The sequence below is a fragment of the Euleptes europaea genome, chromosome 12, assembly GCF_029931775.1.
Source record: "Euleptes europaea isolate rEulEur1 chromosome 12, rEulEur1.hap1, whole genome shotgun sequence".
In the NCBI taxonomy this organism is placed as follows: domain Eukaryota; kingdom Metazoa; phylum Chordata; class Lepidosauria; order Squamata; family Sphaerodactylidae; genus Euleptes; species Euleptes europaea.
In genome coordinates this window covers 3,164,521-3,187,787 of record NC_079323.1, presented here as the reverse complement: position 1 = coordinate 3,187,787, position 23,267 = coordinate 3,164,521, and the positions used below count along the sequence as shown (strand labels likewise).

At 50.3% G+C, this 23,267-nt stretch overlaps 1 protein-coding gene across 1 annotated transcript; it reads left to right on the top strand.

Moving 5' to 3' along the window:
- Positions 1–526: 526 nt before the first annotated feature.
- Positions 527–22,412, top strand: PPME1 (protein phosphatase methylesterase 1). Its single transcript, XM_056858588.1, has 14 exons — positions 527–646; positions 7,148–7,241; positions 7,395–7,487; positions 11,381–11,438; positions 11,548–11,599; positions 13,653–13,807; positions 14,785–14,875; positions 15,021–15,086; positions 16,806–16,935; positions 17,647–17,776; positions 18,942–18,986; positions 20,369–20,433; positions 21,223–21,290; positions 22,337–22,412. The coding sequence occupies exons 1-14, from the start codon at positions 546–548 to the stop codon at positions 22,353–22,355; spliced, it is 1,167 nt and encodes a 388-aa protein (XP_056714566.1). The 5' UTR covers positions 527–545; the 3' UTR covers positions 22,356–22,412.
- Positions 22,413–23,267: the final 855 nt, after the last annotated feature.

The window sequence follows — 23,267 nt, the reverse complement described above, 5'->3', positions numbered from 1 at the left end:
ATTCCCATCGCGATGGCAACAACGAGCCCTCCCCCCCGTCGGTCTCCCAAGCGGAAGAGATGAGGCAACTTCCGGTTACCCTCATTAGTAATCAGGGTCTCCGTCGTCCGCTCGGAGATAAAGAGAATTCTAAGTTAGGACAAGGCTGACCAGAGACTTTCTCCTTCCGAGCTGCGTAAAGACTCCATTTCCCACAATGCACCTTGCGTTCCCTCACAGAAACATTTTGATCCCCGTCTTTCTTTCAAGCCTCGGTGGCCTGTCGCGCTTTTCGCGTCTCGCGAACTCCATTTCCCATAGTGCCCCACGGGTACTTCCGGCTAGCGTCCCCCACGAACGGCGCCTCCCCTCCGCTCAGTCCCTTCGGAGAAGAACTTCATTTCCCGTGGGGCCGCGGTGGCGCACTTCCGGTGGGCGGCCGCGCGGCGGCTGCTGGGAGCGGCTGGCCGGCGGCTCCTGGCAGGCAGGCAGGCGGGCGGGGCCCGGATCTCGCCCGCTCCCCGCCCCTCTCGCGCTCCCGCTCCGCCCGGACTGCGCCGCTCGCCATGTCCGCCCTGGAGAAGCAGCTGCAGCTGGGCCGCCTGCCGCCCCGCCCTCCGGGCCCCGCGGGGGGCAGCAGCCAGGCCTTGCCCAAGATGCGCATGGGGTAGGAGAAGGGGGGGCATGGGCGTGACGTCATCGGGCGGGGCGGCAGGTGCGGGGGGACCGGGAGGGGCGTGGCCTCTTGCAAAGGGTGACGTCAGGGGGTGTGGCTGGCGCTCTTTCCAAAGCAAGGAGCGTGTGTGTGTGCTGGGGGGGTGTATTATGTTAAAGGGAGGGGCTGCTCCCAATGGTCGAACAATTAGAAACGTAGAGCTGGAAGGGATCCCCAAGGGTCATCTAGTCGAACCCCCTGCACAATGCAGGAAATTCGCAACCACGTACACATGAAGCTGCCTTATACTGAATCAGACCCTCTGTCCATTAAAGTCAGCATGGTCTACTCAGACCGGCAGCGGCTCTCCAGGGTCTCAGGCAGGGGTCTTTCACATCACCTCCTTGCCTAGTCCCTTTAACTGGAGAGGACGGGGATTGAACCTGGGGCCTTCTGCATGCCAAGCAGATGCTCTGCCACTGAGCCACGGCCCCTCCCCTACAACTCCCTTCGTCAGACTCAGATTTGTACATCATGTCCTCTCTCTTCCACTCTGCCCTGTCCTAGCAATGTGCAACCGAATACTCTGTATGTGTTTTTGAACTACGGTCCTTCTCCTCCTCCCACGTACCCCCCTCCTCCCCCAGTGACCCCTGCTCTAGTAGGATAGTGCATGATGATGGTGTTCAAAGCGCACACGACAGCTGGTTGCAGTCTTCAGAACGACCCTACAGGGTGGCAACATTTAAGCAAGGGAGTCCAGGGCACCTTTAACGACGTTTTACTCTTAAGTGTCACTATTTGGGAGTCAGAACAGGAGTGCTGACTCACAAAGGCAGACAGGCGCTGGAATAAAATGTTAGCCTGCGAGGCGTGCCCTAGATTTTTGCTGCAAAACCTGGCTAATGTGGTTACTGGATTCCCTGCAAGGTAGGTCGCCGTCATCGCCACGTTGTGAGTGGGAGGATGGCTGAGACCGAAAGGGCAGCTTGACACTATGCTTTCTTTTTTTCTTGCCTCTGCGGCACCTGCAATCCACGCTTAATAGTGACCTACCTTTCAGGCTCAGCACGATGCTAACAAAATCACACCTGGTATTTTGAAGGCTCGTAACTTGCCGTCTGGGGCTTTGATCATTCATTTGTGGGGTGGAGAGCGGCTTCCCTGAGGCTACCCAGAGAGTTCCTGGCAGGGCTCAAACTAAGGAGCTCCCAGTTTGTAGTTAAGTTGCTTAAGCAGCATGCTATGCCCACGCAGGGGGAGGGGGAGCTTTTTATGAAGGGTAGGATATGCTGCTTTTAAAAGAAGAGAAGAGAACTGTGCCAGGGTGTGGCTATTTACAGATGGGACACTGGGGGAGGGGTAGACTGCTTGTTTTCCCCCCCTATGTTGGGAGTGTCTCATGGGCTGGGTCAGTCTCGTAAAGTAGAAGAGATGTGGTACCATTTACTGGAACATGTGAAGCTACCTTATATGAATCAGACCCTTGGTCCATCACATCCAGTATTGTCTACTCAGACTGGCAGCTGCTCTACAGGGTATCAGCTGGAGAGCACATCACCTTTCACATCACCCACTGCCTGGTCCTTTTAACTGGAGCTGCCAGGGATTGAACCGAGGACCTTCTGCATGCCAAGCAGATGCTTGGCCACCTAGCCACAGCCCCTCCCCATTAGACAGCATTTCTCTAGGGTCTCAGCCGGAGGTCTTTCACATCACCTCCTACCTGGTCCTCTCAACTGGAGATGCTGGAGATTGAAACTGGAACCTTCTGCACGCCAAGCAGACGCTCTGCCACTGAGCCATGGCCCCTCCCTAATTGGCAGTAGCTCTCCAGGGTCTTTGGCAGAGGTCTTTTGCATCCTACTGCCTTGTCTGTAACTGGAGATGCTGGGGATGGAACCTGGGACCTTTGGCATGCCAGGTGAATGCCACTGAGTCACAGCCCCTCCCTAAACACCTATGAACCTGCCTTATACTGAATCTGACTATTGATCCATCAAAGTCATTATTGTCTACTCAGACTGGCAGCTGCTCTCCAGAGTCTCAGACAGAGATCTTTCACATCGCCTACAGCCTGGTCCTTTTAACTGGAGATGCCAGGGATTGAACCTGGGATCCTCTGCATGCAAAGCAGATGCTCTGCCACTGAAATCTGGCATCTTAAAATATGTTCTGGAACCCATTGACTGGAACATACTGTGTGAGGAAGGAGAAGTGCGAGGAGGAGGGGCAGGGGTCCCAAGAATCTCATACACAGACTATAGCATAATATACATCCAGTAACCTGATAGAACACCCCTGTTTTATTTTCACAATCATGCAGCAATAGGAGCTGCTTGAGTGGAAGGGTCAGAACGTCCACGTTTGCTGGGGCAGAGTATTGGGTCAGTGGCAGTGAAAGCTCAACCAGTGGGAACATTGCTTTGACCAGTGGTAATGGAACACTTGGAATCAAACCCCAAAAAACAAAAGCGTGTGGCTAAGGGACAATACTCATAGATTTAATTATGTACCTACATTATAACCACCTATCTATACTGACTGAAATACATCCAAAGTGACAATACACAATAATTCTACTGGCATATTGTGTATTGTTACTTTGGATGCATTTCAGTCAAAACATACAGGTAGTTATAATGTTAGTATATATAGGTGGTTATAATGGTGGTACATAATTAAATCTATGAGTGTTGTCCCTTAGCCACATTTTGGGGTTTGATTGCAATGTTGGTGTGGCGTGGCTACTATTTTTTCTTCAATGGAACACTGGGATCACTTTCGTGACGGAAGGCCTTGGATACGGCCCCCACTGTTAAGCCTTTCATCTTGAATCCTCGTAGTAGCTGCGTTTCTGACCTCTGTGCTCGCTGCCAGAGAGTTTCCTCCACCTTACTGAATCAACTTCAGCTGAGTGGATAGGTGCTCTCCTACTAGATTTGCTCTCGAGACTGACAAGCTCGCCCTCCAGTGCTGACTCAGGACTGTTCAGCGTGCAGCCTTAAGCTCACACAAACCATTTCTACTGCCTGACGCTCTCTCTGTCGCCACCCGTGTGTGTCCACAGCTTAGATCAGAGGTGTCAAACTTAATTTATTACGAGGGCCGGATATAACATAAATGTCACTTGGTTGGGCAGGGCCATGCCTTGCCAGCCCAGATCGAGACTGGGGTGGTGATGGCTGCCGACTGGCTTCCAGGCCGGATAAGAGCTTTCAAGGGGCTGGATCCGGCCCCCGGGCCGTATGTTTGACACCCCTGTCTTAGATTCTTCCCTCTGCTGTACCTTTCCAGCAGTTCTCTGGAAAAAAGCCCCTGTTGAGCTCGTCTCTAGCATGTCTGCTTGCTAAGCGCGGCATTCTCTTGCAGATAAGGGATTGGCCTACTGCACAGGGTCGTTGTATGAATTACTGTGATTAAAAGCATGTGATGCTGGAGATGCTATGCAGAGGCCAGGCATTGTCACTAATAATATGTATTTACTTATTTACAAGATTTCCGGTCCCCCTTTCTCGTCAAAGCTCACGGCGGATTATGTAGCGTAGGTCAAATACAATCAACAGTATGAGGCATCCCGTGAACAGTGCAAAAGGATTTGGCTTGTAGAGTTTTGGAAGCAACCAGAAATCCGAAACAAACCTGATAATAAAGCATCAGCATTTAAACATGATGCGTCGGACGATGCAGAAATTGCATAGCAGGCACGTACTTCGAGTAATGGGCAGGATGTCATGCTTTAGGCCGCAGTACTGATCCCTCTTGGTGCAGCCTTCTGAATATCCCACAAGATGTTTGCTGGAAACAGTGGTGAAAGACTTTGGGTAAAAAAAGAAAACTCACTTGACTGAAATAAATTCTCACTTTCCTTGAACTCTTGCAGGTGGAGGTCAGTGTTTTTGGGACAAAGTGCTTCTAGATCACAGGGAAAGAGAGCACTGCTTCTCTTGCAATGTGGTAGGGCTTCTCAGGTCAGCTCTTAAATACATAGCTGGTGGAAAGGTAGAAGAATAAGGGCCTCAAAGAGGCTTTCTTGCTGGTAGCTTCACAGCTCTGAATCGAAGGGAAGGGGCCATGGCTCTGTGGTAGAGCCTCTGCTTGGTAATACAGAAGGTCCCAGGTTCAATCCCCGGCATCTCCAGTTAAAGGGACAAGGCAAGTAGGTGATGTGAAAGACCCCAGCCTGAGACCCTGGAGAGTCGCTACCGGACTGAGTGGACATTACTGACTTTGATGGACTGATTCAGTAGAAGGCAGCTTTATGTGTTCAACTCCAGGTGTGGCCTGAATATGTCTCAGAATGACAATTGATAGCCAGACGAGAGAGATCAGTTTCCCTGGAGAAAATGGCTGGGATGGGTGGGTGCCATTATACCCTACTGAAGTCTCTGCCCTCCCCAAATCCAGCCCTCCCCAGGCTCCACCCCCAAATCTCCAGGAATTTCTCATCCTGGACTTGGCAAACATATCTGGATTCTTATACCTGGGCTTTGCTTGAGCCTGAGATTCTTCCAGAGAAGTGGGCAAGCATATAAACAGCATTCGATCTGTGACGCTCTTCATTTTCCGAAGCTTGGCTGCCGTTGTTTGCAATCCAGTTAACCGTCCGGAGTCTCTGGAGAGGCCGTATAATAAATTTGACACGTACATTAAAAGATAAATTATTTATATTTCTGGGGTGCAGTTAAAAACAATTGTGCTTGTGGAAAGGTGGATTCCCTGATGCAGGTGTGGCGAGAGCCAGTTAGAGAGCTGGACAAGGGCCAAGGAGAACCCGGGTTCAAATCCCCACTGGGCCATGAATGTAAGAATGGAAGTGCATCTCTTCAAAAATGGTACACCGAGGCTGGAAAAAAAGGTGAATGCAATATTTGGCTGCCTTCGTAGAAACAGAAACAAAGTCAGGAGAGGTAATCCCATAGCTCCACTGGAGTCTTTGTTAGTCTGGCCTCCTCAGGAGATAGAGAGGTGTAGGCTAACAGGACCAGGTCTAGAGGAGGGCAGTATGGATGGCTGGAGGTCTAGAAAAGAAAACAATAACCTAACTGGGTGTGTTCGGTAGAAGAGAGGTTTCTTAAAATTTTATTTAAAACATTTATTTTCCACCTTCCTTCCAGCGTGGTGTAGTGGTTAAGAGCGGTAGTTTGGAGCGGTGGACACTAATCTGGAGAACTGGGTTTGATTCCCCACTCCACATGACCGGCGGACTCTAATCTGGTGAACCGGGTTGGTTTCTCCACTCGTCCTCATGAAGCCAGCTGGGTGACCTTGGGCTAGTCACAGCTTTCTCCGAACTCTCTCAGCCCCACCAACCTCACAGCGTGTTGTGGGGAGGGGAAGGTGATTGTAAGCCGGTTTGATTCTTCCTTAAGTAGAGAAAGACGGCATATAAAAACCAACTCTTCTTCTCCTAATGAGCTGAGGCTCCAGGAGAGAAGATTTCTCTTGAACATTAGGATAAACCTCCTAACAGTGAGTGTGGTTTGACAGTGAAACTGACTACCTGGGGTCAGATTTTCCCTTTCTGGAGAACTTCAAGCAGAGGCTGACCAATTATCTATCATGGATCGTCTTGCCTTACAATTACTGCTTTAAATTGTGGAACTCCCTGCTCCAGGATGTGGTGATGGCTGTCAACTTGGAAGGCTTCAAGAGGAAAGTGGACATGTTCATGGAGGAGAGGGCTATTCATGGCTACTAGTCAAAATGGATACTAGTCATGATGCAGACCTATTCTCTCCAGGATCAGAGGAGCAGGCCAAATATATAAGGTGCTGTGGAACACAGGCGGGATAATGCTGCTATGGCTATCTTGTTTGTGGGCTTCCTAGAGCCACCTGGTTGGCCACTGTGTGAACAGCCTGCTGGACTTGATGGACCTTGGTCTGATCCAGCAGGGCTTTTCTTATGTTCTTATGAACATGGGTGGTTGAACTAGATGACCTCTAAGGATCTTGCCAATTCTCAGGCTCTGTGATCTAACATGGTGAAATACAAGTTCCCACTGAAAGTCAAGCTTGTCCTGACTATAGTGAATAATTTTTAACAGCATGTCCTGAATAAATGTAGGCGGCAGAAAGTTTCCAGGGATGTAATTCATGGGAATATAATCATAGTGTGTTAAACCTGTCTGTGGGTGGTTAGGGTAGCTCATTAATGTTACTAATATTTACTAATTTACTAGTATTTATGGGCAAGCACAAGCTGGTGTAGCTGTCCTTGTTGAGATCCCCTCCCATCAAGACAGCCAGTGTGACATGGTGGTTAGAGTGTTGGATCTAGTATCGCGGAGACCAAAGTTCAAATCTCCACTCATGCCATGGAAGCTCACTGGGTGACCTCGGGCCAAGTCACACGTTCTCAGCCTAACCTACCTCACAGGGTCGTTGTGAGGATAAAACGGAGGAGAGGAGAATGATGCAAGCTGCTTTAGGCCCCCATTGGGGTAAAAGGTGGGGTGTAAATCAATAAAACGAAATGTTTTGAGTTAAAGCATCAAATCTTGTTTTGCAGGCCCGGGCGGAAGCGTGACTATTCTCCTGTCCCTTGGAGCCAGTATTTCGAGTCAATGGAAGATGTGGTAGTGGAAAGTGACTCTGGCAAAGATATATCCTTTTACTATCTCTCTCTCTCTTCCTCCCACCCCCGTTTATTTACGAACGAAAAGGGTGCAGTTGGCATCTTGAGACTCCTAACATCTTGGGTTTGGGTTTTTGTTTCTTTCTCCTGTTGGTGTTACGATGTCTTTAACTGTTCATACACTTTTCGAATTTACAAGAGTGGAACCGAAGGGCCCGTCCTGCTCCTACTACACGGCGGAGGCCATTCCGCTCTTTCCTGGGCTGTGTTTACCGTGAGTAAATCCTGAGGAATACATTCTTGTTGAGTTCTCCATGGCAAAATAATCACAGCGGCCACCAACCACTTCATTATTACGTGAACGTGTATTGACGCGCACCCGTCTGGCATGGAGAAAGCCCCCAGTTTGGTCCCTGGTATTTCCACTCAAGTGATTGCAGGCCCTGGGGAAAAGTCTTCCTGACCTCTCGGTAGGGTTTCCAACCTCCAGGTAGTAGCTGGAGATCTCCTGCTATTACAACTGTTCTCCAGCCGATAGAGATCAGTTCACCTGGAGAAAACGGCCGCTGTGGCATTGGACTCTGTGGCATTGAAGTCCCTCCTCAAACCCTGCCCTCCTCAGGCTCCGCCCCTAAAACTTCCTGCCGTGGCGAAAAGGGACCTGGCAACCCTATGTCTGGAGATCTCTCCTCCATGAACATGTCCACTCCCCTCTTCAAGCCTTCCAAGTTGACAGCCATCACCACACCCTGGGGCAGGGAGTTCCACAGTCTAAATTTGTGTTGTGTGAAGAAATACTTCCTTTTGGCTGTTTTGAATCTCTCACCCTCCAGCTTCAGCAGATGACCCTGCATCCTGGTGTCATGCGAGAGGTAGAAAAGCTTCTCCCTGTCCACTCTGTCCAAAGGAATATCCTCCCCATTAACGCTGCTTTATGCCTGAGCCGTTCTAAGATTCCCAAAAAAAACCCAAACCCATAATTGCTTCCATGGCATCATTTGGGCTGTCAGAAAGGCTGTTCTCAGTAGATAGATTCCCCCTCCCCCCGCTCATTAGTTAAGAACCCCACCATAGGTATTCTTTTTGCAGCTCTGCAGGGGTTTGTGTGTGTATGTGTTTTTGCTACCCGATTTTCTGGAACAAAAGGCCTACTTTTTTTTAGAAAATGCCTTTCAGCGCAGAATGCCACTTAATCACCCGAGTGCCAAAAATAAACCCATTTGCATAGAAGCGTTAGATGGCGGGAGCAGACACCCAAGCCCAAACTTATTTTCGACTGGGTGTCTTCTTTTCAAAAGCGGCCTCATTCAGCAGCTCTTTGGAGGTGAGTGTGTGTTGGGGGTGTGTGTTGTGAAAGCATCTTGGGGTTATAAAACGCCACTCTTCAGAAAGAACTGCTCCAGAGCAGCTAGTAAACGGTTGCTGCATCTTTCTGTCTTCTGAGAATAAGATAGGAATTTAGGGATGTGTGATTTTTGAAAAAGAAGAAGAGTTGGTTTTTATATGCCGACTTTCTCTACCACTTAAGGCAGAATAAAACCGGCTTACAATTGCCTTCCCTTCCCCTCCCCACAACAGACACCCTGTGAGGTAGGTGGGGCCGAGAGAGCTGTGACTGACCCAAGGTCATCCAGCTGGCTTCGTGTGTAGGAGTGGGAAAACAAATCCAGTTCACCAGATTAGCATCCACCGCTCATGTGGAGGAGCTGGGAATCAAACCATGTGGAGGAGCTGGGAGTCCACCACTCCAAACCACTGCTCTTAACCACTACACCACGCTGATTCAGTACACTTGCTTGATTCGAGTCCAGTAGCACTTTGGAGACCCAACAAGTTTTTCAGGGGATAAGCTTCCAAGAGTCAAAGCTCCCTTTGTCATAAGAACATAAGAAAAGCCCTGCTGGATCAGACCAAGGCCCATCACGTCCAGCAGTCTGTTCCCACAGTGGCCAACCAGGTGCCTCTAAGAAGCCCACAAACAAGACGACTGCAGCAGCAGCATCCTGCCTGCGTTTCACAACACCTAATATATTTGGCATGCTCCTCTGATACCAGAGAGAATAGGTATTCATCATGACTAGCATCCATTTTTACTAGTAGCCATGAATACTCCTCTCTTCCATGAACATGTCCACTCCCCTCTTAAAGCCTCCCAAGCTGGCAGCCATCACCACATCCTGGGGCAGGGAGTTCCACAATTTAACTATGTGTTGTGTAAAGAAATACATCCTTTTATCAGTTTTGAATCTCTCACCCTCCAGCTTCAGCAGATGACCCCGCGTTCTAGTCTTATGAGAGAAGGAGAAAAGCTTCTCCCTGTCCACTCTCTCCAGACCATGCGTAATTTTATAGACCTCTATCATGTCTCCCCTTAAGCGATACCCCAAAAATCTTGTTAGTCTCTAAGGTGCTCCTGGACTCAAATCTAGCTCTTCTATTGCAGGCCAACATGGCTACCCTGTGAAACAAGCTCTGCTCAGACTTGTGTATTTGTAAGGGACATTTTAATAGGGTTTGGTGATTGATCCTCCAGTCCATGTTTTATAGATTGCCAACACGGCCTCGATGTAAATGATAGTATGGGGTGGCCACTAGAACTTCATTCTCACCTGCGCACCTCAGTGCACATTAACATGAAGTGTGCCCTCTCCCCATCCTCATGTTCCCCCTAACTGCTGTGTGCTGACCGCTTCTCTCCAGGGTCCTTCGGAGTCTGATATCCATCAGTTGCAGAATTCAGCTTCCTAACACATTTTTTAAAAAGCAGGCTTCGAGTCCATATGGCTGGGAGGGTACTCTTGCAAGCGTGTGCGCAATCCAGGAGGAAATCCCAGAAACTGGAGGGACTGCCAAGAAGACAGAGCTCCCGTAAGACATGGATGTGGAGAGAGCAGGAACATTTAGCGAAACGGCAACAAAAAAATTGCAGAATCCATTCTGCAAAAGTGTGAAGTATTTTTGCATCATCTCGTCTTGGAAGCTGGCCAGGGGTTTCTTTCCCTTTAAGAATCGAGCGCCCTGCCCTTTGGAGAAGCCCTGCTGCGCTTCCAGACTTGAGGCCTAAGAGGAGCACGGCCTGTTCCCAGAGCCGGCGTTCCTTTGCTCTCCTGCTGCTGCATTGGTATTCCTCATGGCCACCTCCGAGCCATTCCTGGCCTCCGTGCCAACCTGCCCCCCTTTTGTTTTAAGCTGCTAATGTGGGCCGAAAGGTACCCCTCCCCCAGCCGGTTGACTCTTCCCTTCCCCTCTTCTGGTGCAAAGAGCTTTCCTCCAAAGCTAACACGAGGCTCTTTCTTCCCCCTGCCTCCGTATAAGACTCCTTGTGCCAGATGAGAGCGTTGGAAGGAGCCCAACAGTCCTGCAAGAGTGTTAGATTTAATTCATTTATATGCCACCTTTCTCCCCAATGGGAACCCAAAGAGGCTTACGTCCTTCTCCTTTTCTCCATTGTAGTCTCACAGTGACCCTGCGAGGAGAGGTTAAAACACTCAGGGTTGTTTAGCTGCAAAGAAGGCCATTAAGGGGAGACATAGAGGTCTATAAAATTAAGCATGGTGTGGAGAGAGTGGACAGGGAGAAGCTTTTCTTCCTCTCTCATAATACTAGAACGTGGGGTCATCTGCTGAAGCTGGAGAGAGAGATATTCAAAACAGATAAAAGGAAGTATTTCTTCACACAACACATAGTTAACTCGTGGAACTCCCTGCCCCAGGATGTGGGGATGGCTGCCAACTTGGAAGGCTTTCAGAGGGGAGTGGACATGTTCATGGAGGAGAGGGCTATCCGGGGCTGCTAGTCAAAATGGATACTAGTCAGGATGCATCCCTCTTCTCTCCAGGATCAGAGGAGCGTGCCTGTCATATTGGTACTGTGGAACGCAGGCAGGATGCTGCTGCTGCAGTCGTCTTGTTTGTGGGCTTCCTAGAGGCACCTGGATAGGCACTGTGTGAACAGACTGCTGGTCTTGATGGGCCTTGGCCTGATCTAGCAGGGCTTTTCTTATGTTCTAGGTTAGGCTGAGAGAGTGTGACTGGCCCAAGGTCACCCAGCGAGCTTCCATGGCACAAGTGGGGATTTGAACCCGGGTCTTCCAGTTACTAGTCCGGCACTCTCAACTGCTGCACTACACTGGCTCTCACCAACTCTGTGTTCTGTCCCTTCTTGCAGGCTGCCATCATTAACCGGATTCAGTGCAGGATCGTGGCTCTGGATCTCAGGGGCCATGGTAAGTCATGCGTTTGGGGGTGGGGGCTCCCAAACTTTCCTATGGCAAAAGGTTCCCACCCCACCCTGCCCGAAATTTTTGATTTCTTGACATTGTTTTCCTTTTGCAGGTCAGACGAAAGTTAGGAATCCAGAAGACCTGTCTGCGGAAACCATGTCCAAGTACGTCACTTTTCTTTTTCTTTTTCTTTTTTTATTTATATCCTGCCTTCTCTCCCAGCCGAGGCTGGGCTGAAGGCAGGTAGCAATAACAATACTAACATGGCTATTAGTAAAAATGGATACTAGTCATGATGCATAGCTATTCTCTCCAGGATCAGAGGAGCAGGCCTGTTATCTTAGGTGCTGCGGAACACAGGCAGGATAATGCTGCTGCAGTCGTCTTGCTTGTGGGCTTCCTGGAGGCACCCGGTTGGCCACTGTGTGAACAGACTGCTGGACTTGATGGGCCTGGGTCTGATCCGGCAGGGCCTTTCTTATGTTCTTATGACCAGTTTTTGGGCAGCTGTAAAGGCCGGGGCCAGGGGAGGTTGCTTCTGGGTTGTGCCATTCAGCTCCTGACGAAGCGGCATCCTCAACCATGCTTGCGTTCAAGCAGGGTCACAGCATGCCTCAATGTGCCTGGCCATGGCCCATAGCGCAATTTGCTACAATGCCTCTGCTTTCCGCCTGCCGGACTGCCTGGAACCAAGGCTGCGAGCACTTACGACTTTTCCCTCTTTTTTATGGGGTTACTGCCTTTTTTCCGGCACGCAACTCAAAAGCAGAGGCGGAGCTGCTGCCTCCACCATGGCTCACTCAAAGAGCGCCCTGGCCATTCTTGCGGCAGGCTGTTAGGAAAGCAATTATCGCCCCCTAAAAGTACTTCTCCTATCCTCGTTTGACTTGCGGCCTCCGAGTGTGGTGCCATCAAGTCGTGAAGGTGAAAGAGTCCTTTGCACGGACGGAGGCGTGAGCCTCCCTGGAAAGAGCCCATCTGCTCATTGTGCGGCAGCAACTCCCACGCGCACACCTTGCGGAGGTGCCCCACTCAAAGCTGGCTTTCCCAGCGTGGGCAAGAGCTACAGATCGGCTGAAATGGCTCTTGCTGATTTTCTTTGGCTTGTTTTTTTAAAATGTCTCGTCTGCCTTTCAGCAAAGCTAGAGGAGTCTCTTTCTCTCAAAGCCTGCGTTCCATGTGCAGGATCCCAGGTTCACTTTCTGTTGAAGGTGAAGGGCTGTGGCTCAGTGGTAGAGCATCTGCTTGGCACGCGGAAGGTCCCAGGTTCAATCCCCGGCATCTCCAGTTAAAAGGAACAAGCAGTAGGTGATGGGAAAGACCTTAGTGGCTCAGTGGTAGAACACCTGCTTGGCATGCAGATGGTTCCAGGTTCAAGGTCCAGCAACTTGGGTTAAAAGAAAAGGCAGAAGGTGATGTGAAAGACCTCTGCCTAAGACCCTGGAGAGCCATGGAGAGAGGCCGTGCCTCCGTGGTAGAGCCTCTGCTTGGCATGTCAAAGGTCCCCGGTTCAATCCCTGGCACCTCCAGTTAACAGGGACAAGCAGTAAGGAATGTGGAAGATCTCTGCCTGAGACTCTGGAGAGCCATGGAGAGGGGCCGTGGCTCAGTGACAGAGCCTCTGCTTGGCATGCAGAAGGTCTCAGGTTCAATTCCTGGCATTTCTAGTTAAAAGAATCTGGTAGTAGATGATGTGAGGGACTTGAGCCTGAGACCCTGGAGAGCCACTGCCAGTCAGAGTAGACAATACCGACCTTGATGGATCAGTAGTCTGATTCAGTAGAAGGCAGTGTCATGTATTCAAGGGTCTCAGGCAGGGGGGCCTAGGAAGACCCCAGCCTGAAAGCTGTGAGTCAGAGTAGACAATTCTGGGCGAGACTGGCCTGTGGGCTGACTTTGCCGCAGGCAGCCGCATGTCTTCTAGTGCACCTTTTGTGCACGCCGGCTGTGATCTGCAGCCAGGGGCTGTTCATTTGAAGGTTGGAGGGGCCAGCTTCTTGGAAGCCTGCTCCTGGAACCGTCAGCAGGACTGCTGAAGATTTCTGGCAGCCGGGTGTGTGATTGAGGGCGTGGGAAGTAATGTGGCTTGCCCTTGTGGTGGATTAAACTCTTCAAAGGACGCCCAGTTGCCAAATGAAAACTCCATAGCGAGAGGGAGGGATGTGATCCATTTACAGACCTGGGAGAGTCATCCTGCTCCTGTGTCCACATTTGCAGGGATATCGGGAATGTGGTGGAAGCCATGTATGGAGACCTCTCTCCTCCCATCATGCTCATAGGCCACAGCATGGGAGGGGCCATCGCCGTGCACACGGCAGCCTCCAACGCAGTGCCCAGTTTGTTAGGCTTGTGCATGATCGACGTAGTGGAAGGTAAGGCTCTCAGCGGCGCCAGCCAGTCGACTTTTTTCTCTTCCTCCGTCATTAGCCATGGGCGTGCCAGGCGGCTCTGGTGGTAGCATCAGGTGTAGTGGATAAGAGTGGTGCCTTGGAGCGGTGGACTCTGATCTGGGAGTTTGATTCCCCACTCCACATGAGCGGCAGAGGCTAATCTAGTGAACTGGATTTGGTTTCCCCACTTCTCCACGTGAGGCCAGCTGGGTGACCTTGGGCCAGTCCCAGCTTTCTCAGCCCCACCCACCTCACAGGGTGTCTGTTGTGGGGAAGGGAAGGCAATTGTAAGCCAGTTTGATTCTTCCTTAAGTGGTAGAGAAAGTCGGCATATAAAAACCAACTCTTCTTCCTCTTCCTCTGTCAACTGAAACTACCACTTTATGCTCCTGATGATCTGAGTTGTGGTTCACAAAAACTCTTCCTATTCTCATCACAATTTAAATTCAATCCATCGTACTTGTGACCTTCCTATATTTAATTTCAAAGTTCACAATCAAAGAAGAAGAGTTGGTTTTCTCTATCATTTTTCTCTACCTTTAAGGAGTCTTTAAGTGACTTACAATCGCCTTCCCTTCCCCACAACAGGCACCAGGTTTGATTCCCCACTCCTCCACACTCCTCCACATGAGCGGCAGATGCTAATCTGGTGAACCGGGTTTGTTTCCCCACTCCTCCGCATGAAGCCAGCTGGGTGACCTTGGGCCAGTCACAGCTCTCTCAGAGCTCTCTCAGCCCCACCTACCTCACAAAGGTGTCTGTTGTGGGGAGAGGAAGGGAAGGAGATTGTAAGCTGGTTTGATTCTCAAAAGGTAGAGAAAGTCAGCATATAAAAACCAACTCTTCTTCTTCTATTCCTCACACACACAGGCACACACACAGTGTTACTCTGCAGGTTTGCTCCATGCTGTGTTTCTTCTCCCACACCACCCTTTTCCTTTGTCGGTGCTCTTGGTTAGGTACGGCCATGGACGCCTTGAACAGCATGCAGAATTTCCTTCGGAGTCGCCCCAAGACATTCAAGTCCATCGAGAACGCCATTGAGTGGAGGTGAGCAAGCAACTTCCGACACCCTCTCTCCGGGTGTGGTGCAGGTGACGTGTACTGAGGCGAAGGCCGCTTCGGCCAAGCGCCACTGGGAAGAGGCGGGCTGTGAGGGGCCCTCCTTGTTAACGGTCGCTTTCCTGCTCCACAGTGTGAAAAGCGGACAGATCCGGAATCTGGAGTCCGCCCGAGTTTCGATGGTTGGCCAAGTCAAAGAGTAGGTCCCTCCTTCTGCCGTTGCCTTGCACGTGGGTAGGAAGGGGTAGCGTTTCGGCAGGTAGGAGGGATGGGGGAATGCTCCTTGGCAGGGGCCCTTCCTGGCTTCCCGAGGTGCCCCCTCCCCAACAGTTTTAAAATCTCAAATGCTCTTTAATTTTGGTGGAGAGGAAGGAGTCGATTCATGCCTGCGCATCTTGGAGGCATCTGTTTCTTTAGGCCATATTCACGTGGCGTATTGGGGAGAAATTGGGTTTCAGCTTTTCTTTTCTTCCTGATTTGTGTTCTTCTGTGTGGAGAGACTTTTTGGACGGAGGAAGGTGCAGTCCAATGACACCCCCTCCCATAGTCTGCAGTGGTAGGGGAGGGGCCATAGCCAATGGTAGAACATCTGCTTGGCATGCAGAAGGTCCCAGGTTCAATCCCCAGCATCTCCAGTTAAAGGGACCAGGCAGGTAGGTGATGTGAAAGACCTCTGCCTGAGACCCAGGAGAGCTGGGGCTGGTCTGAGTAGATTATAGATACTGACTTGGATGGTCCAAGGGTCTGATTCAGTAGAAGGCAGCTTCAGATGTTACATGTGTTGTCGGATTTTAGAGTTGATTTTAGTATTAGGGATTTTAATGTGTTAATTTGTTTATAATCTATTTATAAATGTATACTTTTTAAAATGATGTAACCCACTCTGAGCCCGGCTTTGGGAGGGGTAGAGCGGGGTATAAATCCAAAAATAAATAAATGTGGCCAACAGTATCTGAAGGACCATCTTCTCCCCATATGTTCCTGCCCAGAAATTAAGTTCACAGAGAGGGGCCCTCCTGGCTGTCCCCTCAACCAAAGAAGCTTGTTTGGTGAGTGCTCAAGAGAAGGCCTTTTTGGTGGTAGCCCCACGATTATGGAGCAGCCTCCCCAGGGAGGTTCACTCTTGATCTTTAGGAGACAGCTGAAGACAGTTTTATTAAGGACTGCATTTGATTAAAGCAGTCCTAAATTGTGATTTTAAATATTGTCGAAGGCTTTCACGGTCAGAGTTCATTGGTTCTTGTAGGTTATCCGGGCTGTGTCCTTCAGTGTCCTTCAGTGTTACTCCTCTGAAGATGCCTGCCACAGCTGCTGGCGAAACGTCAGGAAAGAAAATACCAAGACCACGGTCACACAGCCCAGAAGAACCAATGTGATTTTAAATGTTTGGTTTTATGTATTTTATTTATATTGTAAGCCGCCTTGAGCTCTGTTAGGAAAAAAAGGCAGCTGACAAATGTTTTACATCAATAAAATAAGCTGTGAGCTCAGCAGTCAAGAAATGCACAACCGGACGAAACACATTCTATATCCTGTGATCACATCACATGAAGCTGCCTTCTACTGAATCAGACCCTCGGTCCATCAAAGCCAGTGTTGTCTATTCAGACCGGCAGCGGCTCTCCAGGGTCTCAGGCGGGTGTCTTTCGCATCACCTACTTGCCTGGTCCCTTTAACTGGAGATGCCGGGGATTGAACCTAGGACCTTCTGCATGCCAAGCATATGCTCTACCACTGAGCCACGGCCCCTCCCTGTGTGACAAAAGCAAAGCGTTCTGGGAGCTGTGCCAAACACCACCGCCTAGTTTTCCTGTCGAGCACAGTAGCGGGTTTTCTTTTACCGATTAAGTCCAACGCAGCCATTATGCCTAGTTTTAAATGTTTGAAATGGAAAAGGAATCGAGTGTATGTGTATTAGGTGTGAAGAAGACACGAGCCCAGGGGTTCCCAAAGCCATAGTAGAGGGGATAATCGAAGAGGAGGAGGAAGAGGACGAAAACGAGGATGGAGAGTCTGTGAACAAAAGGAAGAAAGACGATGACGCAGAGGTGAGGACGCTTTGCCGGGAACGTAGAAGATTCTATACTTCTTATCACATTTGTATATGTTGTCGAGCAGGGGTCCCCAACGTGGTGTCCGTGGACGCCACATCTCCCGCCAACGCTTTTCCCATCACTTGCCAAGTGATTTTAGAAAGGGGGAGGCAGAACAACAGAAAGGCCCTGCTGGATCAGACCGAGGCCCATCAAGTCCAGCAGTCTGTTCACACTGGCCAACCAGGGGCCTCTAGGAAGCCCCCAAACAAGACGACTGCAGCAGCATTGTCCTGCCTGTATCACCCTAGGACCTGGGATTTGAATTGTGGTCTCTCATTTTGGCATGTAATATTGGACCAGTTGTTCTCTGTCAGCCTAACCTACCTCACAGGGCTGCTGTGAGGACAAAATGGGGCTTTCAAGGTGCCCCGAGCTCGGGGAAACAACTGGGTTGATTTATTTATCCCATCAGAGATGGTATTCAGAGCCTTCTGAGGACAAAGCCCTATCAAGTGTGCCTCTGCAGCTCCTTCTATAAAAGGCCAGGTCAAAAGGCACCAGTTGTAGGATTTCAGTTCCCCGCCTCTTTTTGTTGGCGGGAATCTGGCCTGGGGAGTTCGGGGTGCGCTGAGGCCGCGCACAGTGATTGCCCCCGTGACCAAGAGATGGCACTTCCCTCCTGCACTGCAAGGGTTTGAGCGGGCCTCTCCCGATGTCTCACAGACCAAGAAAGAGCCAATGTACACGTGGCGGATCGAGCTCGCCCAGACGGAGAAGTACTGGGATGGCTGGTTCCGGGGGCTCTCCAACCTCTTCCTCAACTGCCCCGTTCCCAAGCTGCTGCTCTTGGCTGGTAAGCCCGTTTCTTTCCTTCTTTCCCCCTCCCCGTTCCTTGCCGAAGAGTCCTCAGCTGCCTGAAATCATCTGGAGATCGTCTGTTGAGAGCCAGCGTGGTGTAGTGGTTAAGAGCGGTGGTTTGGAGAGGTGGAGTCTGATCTGGAGAACCAGATTTGATTTCCCACTCCTCCACGTGAGCGGTGGAGGCTAATCTGGTGAACTAGGCTGGCTTCTCCACTCATACACATAAAAGCCAGCTGGGTGACCTTGGGCCAGTCACAGTTCTCTTAGAGCTTTCTCAGCCCCACCTATCTCACAAGGTGTCTGTTGGGAGGGGAAGGGAAGGAGATTGTAATCTGGTTTGATTCTCCCTTAAGCGGGAGAGAAAGTCGGCATATAAAAAACCAACTCTTCTTCTTGGAGGACGTGGTGTGGACGTGGTAGTGCAGATTGACCCTTATAGGGATGTTTGCACAGTTGGCCTCCCGTGGTGTTGATGGTGGACTGGAATGCGTAGATAGATGGGTGGGATCTAACACTTCAAGGACATCTTTAAATGTTAAAATACACTGTTGGATGCTACAATTCTTTTAAAGCCCACCATGAAGACAGCCACGTTTGTCTGCTGCAGAACAGCTGAATTCAAATCCGGTAGCACCTTAGAGACCAACAAGATTTTCATGGGGTAAGCTTTTGAGAGTCAAAGCTCCCGTCGTCAGATACAAGTGGGGAACTTTGACTGTCGCAGGCTCTTATACCCCTAAAAATCTTGTTGATCTCCAAGGTGCTACTGGACTCCAATCGAGCTGTTAAAGCCCAGAAGCAGATTCTGATTCCATATATTACAAAAAATATCGCTTAAAATTGAATCTACAGTCTGTCCAATTGTGGGTTTTTTTCCCTTTTTTAAAATTAATTTTCCAAACAAAACCACTTTCCAAACAGAAAACCAATGCCCAAACAAACAACAATAACAACATGGAGATAGATCACGATGGGCAGCTGTGTTAGTCTGTCACTAGCAGTAGAAAAGATCAAGGCCCCAATAGCACCTTAAAGACTAACAAAACTTCTGGCAGGGTCTGAGCTTTCGTGAGCAACAGGTCACTTCTTCAGAAGAAGGCCTAGCAGTTACTCTTCCTTACCCTCTCTCTCTCTTTCCCACCTGATTATTTTTGTAGGCGTTGACCGGCTGGATAAAGATCTAACAATCGGCCAGATGCAAGGTAACCCTTGAATATTCTAAGCTGTACAGTTTGCCGAAAAATTGTGTTGCTTCCCAAGGGATCTGATAGAATGGGCATTATTGTGGTGGGTTTCAGGCTCCATAGTTGCTGATAGCACTGTGGGGTTAAGAAGCAAAATGACTGAACACCTCGAAGCCAGGCTTGGGTGTGTGGAAGTCCAGAAAGCCGTGCGATTTGAGAGCAGGGTACAAACCTCAGCTTCCTGACGATCTCTGCTTGCAGTCTTTTTTAAGAAAAGCAAGTTCCTAGTCCTCATGGTTAAAAGAGAATGTTTGGAAAGAGCTGCTGGAATCCAAGGGCAGAGAAGTGACTGAATCAAATGTTCAGCAGCTGGAAGCGTGGCCTCCGTCTTCACTGCTCTCCACAACTAGCAAAATCAGAATAAATTTTGCAAAACAGAATAAATTTTGCAAATTTTTGCATAATTTATGCAGAACCTTGGACTTCTTGAAGGCCGTGTTCATCCCTTGCTCTCCATCTATTTCTGTGTGTGGAGTCCATGTAGCTGGCCCTGCCTGTTGTCGGAAGGAAAGACTTGACTAATCCCAGGTGCCGATTCGCCATGGCGCCAAGAAATTTCATTGCAATACCTAGTATTAGAAAATGCAGCCATAAAAATACAAAGCTATGAGGACTGAAAAATGAGCCCAGTTCTGAAACTTTTAGGGGAGGGGCTGTGGCGGTAGAGCATCTGCTTGGCATATGCAGAAGGTCCCAGGTTCAATCCCTGGCATCTCCAGTGGAAAAGACAAGGCAGGAGGTGACGTGAAAGGCCTCTGCCTGAGACCCTGGAGAGCCATGGGGAGGGAGAGGGGCTCAGTGGTGGAGCCTCTGCTTGGCATGCAGAAGGCCCCAGGTTCAATCCCCGGCATCTCCAGTTAAGGATCAGGGAGTAGGTGATGTGAAATACCTCTGCCCAAGACCCCGGAGAACCGCTGCCAGTCAGAGTAGACAATCCTGACTTTGACGGACCAAGGGTCTGATTCACTGGAAGGCAGCTTCACTTGTGTTTTTTGTGGATGTTTTGGGCTGGCTCTTAGAGTCAAAGAAAAGTTTTTCAAGGTCTGGCGTAAGGACTGTGAGAACCAGGAGCAAATAATTCATCCCTTGCTCTCCCCTTCTGTCTTAGATGCCCAGGGTAATGCTGATCACCACTTTGGGGTCTAGAAGCAATTTTCCTCCAGGCCAGATTGGCCAGGGATCCTGGAGGGTTTTTTTTTTTGCCATCTTCTGGGCATGGAGTAGGGGTCATTGGGGGTGTGGTGGGGACCTGTGAATTTCCTGCATTGTGCAGGGGGTTGGACTAGAAGACCCTGGAGGTCCCTTCCAACTTGATGATTCTATGATTCTCTATCCTACAGGCAAATTCCAGATGCAAGTTCTTCCTCAGTGCGGCCACGCTGTTCATGAGGACGCTCCCGATAAAGTGAGTGCCGTTTGATCCATGGCGGTTCAACGTCTTGCGCCGCGATCTTGCCCAAAAAGGGAGGCTGAAGCAACGTTTCCGCAACCAAAGTTTCGTAATGGCTGCTTCTGGTTTTACCAAGAGAAGTGTCAGAGCGGAGGGAGGGCAGAATCCCAGCCCGTGATGGGGCACAAAGCATAGCGATTGCCTGTCTGTGAACACGAGCCGTCAGTGTTGGGTTTAGGGAAAAGGGAGCGAGGCCTTCCTCTCCAGCTGCCTTTCTTCAGCCCGCGGGATGTAGTGGTTGAGAGCGGCGGACTCTTAGAGTCAAAGAAAAACGGGTTGGTTTCCTCACTTCTCCACATGAGCGGTGGGCTCTAATCTGGAGAAACAGGTTCAATTCCCCACTCCTCCCTGGGAGCGGTGGACTCTGATCTGGAGAACCAGGTTCAATTGCCCACTCCTCCGCATGAGCAGTGGACTCTTATCTGGAGAACCGGGTTTGTTTCTCCACTCCTCCACATAAGCTGTGGACTCTAATCTGGAGACCTGGGTTTGATTCCCCACTCTTCCACATAAGGGGGCGGACTCTAATCTGGAGAACCGGGTTCGATTCCCCACTCCTCCACATGTAGCCTGCTGGGTGACCTTGGGTCAATCACAGTTCTCTCCAAACTCTGTCAGCCCCACCTACCTCACAAGGTGTCTGTTGTGGGGAGGGGAAGGGAAGGCGATTGTAAGCTGGTTTGAGACTCCTTAAGAGGTAAAGAAAATCAGGGTATAAAAACCAACTCTTCTTCTCCCGTTCAGGTCGCCGAGGCGGTTGCCACCTTCTTGATCCGTCACAGGTTTACAGAGCCCATCGGTGGATTCCAGTGGTGAGGCTTGTGGGGCGGGCAGTGTGGTTGGGGGGGGGAGGGCCACAATCCCTTCTTGCTTAAGAGTTCCTACCTCAAAGCACCGCGCCTGTGCCGTCGTCTGAGGGCGGTGTGTGGGGCTGGTGACCTCCAGGGGGCAGTGAGGTGGGAAAAGGAACTCTGTAACTAGAGAAATACCCAAGTGTGTGGGGGGTCTCTTATGTCGAGGCAAGGCCTACGATGTTTGTGTCTCTTCCATCCTCCAAGGAGCTCAGGGCAGCATCTGGTTCTCCTCTCCTCTGTTTTAAGCCTCACAACAACACTGTGAGGTAGGGTAGGCTGACAGTATGGCTGGCCCCATGCCAACCATCGAGGTTCATGGCAGAGCGGGGATTTGAACCCGGTTTTCCCCAGCTCTGGCCCAATATTCTGACCGTGACGCCGCATTGGCTTCCTGGTCCTCCACGCAGTTAGTTCATCATTTATTATTTTAATTTCCTTTATTTATACCCCACATTTCTCCTCAAAGGGGTCCAAAGTGACTTAACGTTGTTAAGAGCCAGCGTGGTGTAGTGGTTAAGAGCGGTGGTTTGGAGCGATGGACTCTGATCTGGAGAACCGTGTTGGGTTCCCCACCCCTCCACATGAAGCCAGCTGGGTGACCTTGGGCTAGTCACAGTTCTATTAAGAGCTCTCTCAGCCCCACCTACCTCACAGGGTGTCTGTTGTGGGGAGGGGAAGGTGATTGTAAGCTGGTTTGATTCTTCCTTAAGAGGTGGAGGAAGTCGGCATATAAAAAACAACTCTTCTCCCTCCGTTTTATCCTCACAACAACCCTGTGAAGTAGGGTAGGCTGAGAGGCTGTGACTTGCATGAGGGCCACCTGGCGAGCTTCCATGGCAGAGCGGAGATTCTAACCAGGCTCTCCCAGGTCTTAGTCCTACACCAACCGCTACACTGCACTGGCTGTCGACATGTGTTACATTAGCGCTTAGAGGTGATGCACCACAGTCATTCCATTGAAGGCTTACAGGGCTGTCTCTTTTTTCCCCTCCTTCTCTCGGCAGTGTCTTCCCTGCTTGTTAATGTCCTGACGTCCTCCGGCACTGACTCCCGTTGTAAATAAAACTGCACCAGAGGCCACAGTGGCGTCCTTCTGTATCCTTCTCATCCCCCATTTGGTTGACAGCTAGACTACCCCCCCCCCACAAATCCAAGGCCTGCTCCCTACTGAAACAGTCAGGTTTACCTGTTACCTGGCTGGGAAACTCCCTACCCTGGGCCCAAAGAAGCCGTCTTGGAGTTTGCAGTCGATCTTTGTGAATTCAGACTTCTGCTGCTGACTTTGCAAGACTCGGTCTTCGTGCCCAGATCTGAAAACGCCAAGGCCTGTGCCCTGGGAGAACATATCCGAGATCCTCCCTCCGCTGTGCATTCTCACTGAAAAGGGGGGATGCTGTCATCCTTGTTAAAGGTTTTCCCAAGCCTTTAGGTATTAGGAGTTTGGCTTAGGCATCCTTCCTCCTCATGTAGCAAGGCCGATGCATTTATGCAGGTCGGTTATTGTGCAGTGTGCAATTCACCGTGCGAAACGCATTCCACCGGCTGGCATGTTGCAGCCTGCAGGGTGCAGAATGATCCCTCGGTTTCTGTAGTCCCCGGCAGACAAAACAGGCATACGTAAGCCCCAGTTGGACTCTTTCCCAGCTGGGTGAGACAGTTCGAGCCTGTCTGCGTTAGGGATGCCAGACGAGTGAAAGTACCCCAAGGTGAACGTGAAATCCAGGAGTGGGATTTTCCAGCCAGATGTTCTGGAGCCAGCGCCGTAGGGTTTCCAGCTGTTCAGTGGCATTCCCAAACCAACCTTTGGCTGTGGGATTTCGTTCTTCCCGTTCATATGCACCTAAACCGCAAAGAACTGTTAGGAAGGAAGATGAAGAGGGGAAGTCTCCATGAGAGCAAGGGGGCCAAAGAAAAGACCAGCCTCAGATCGTCCTT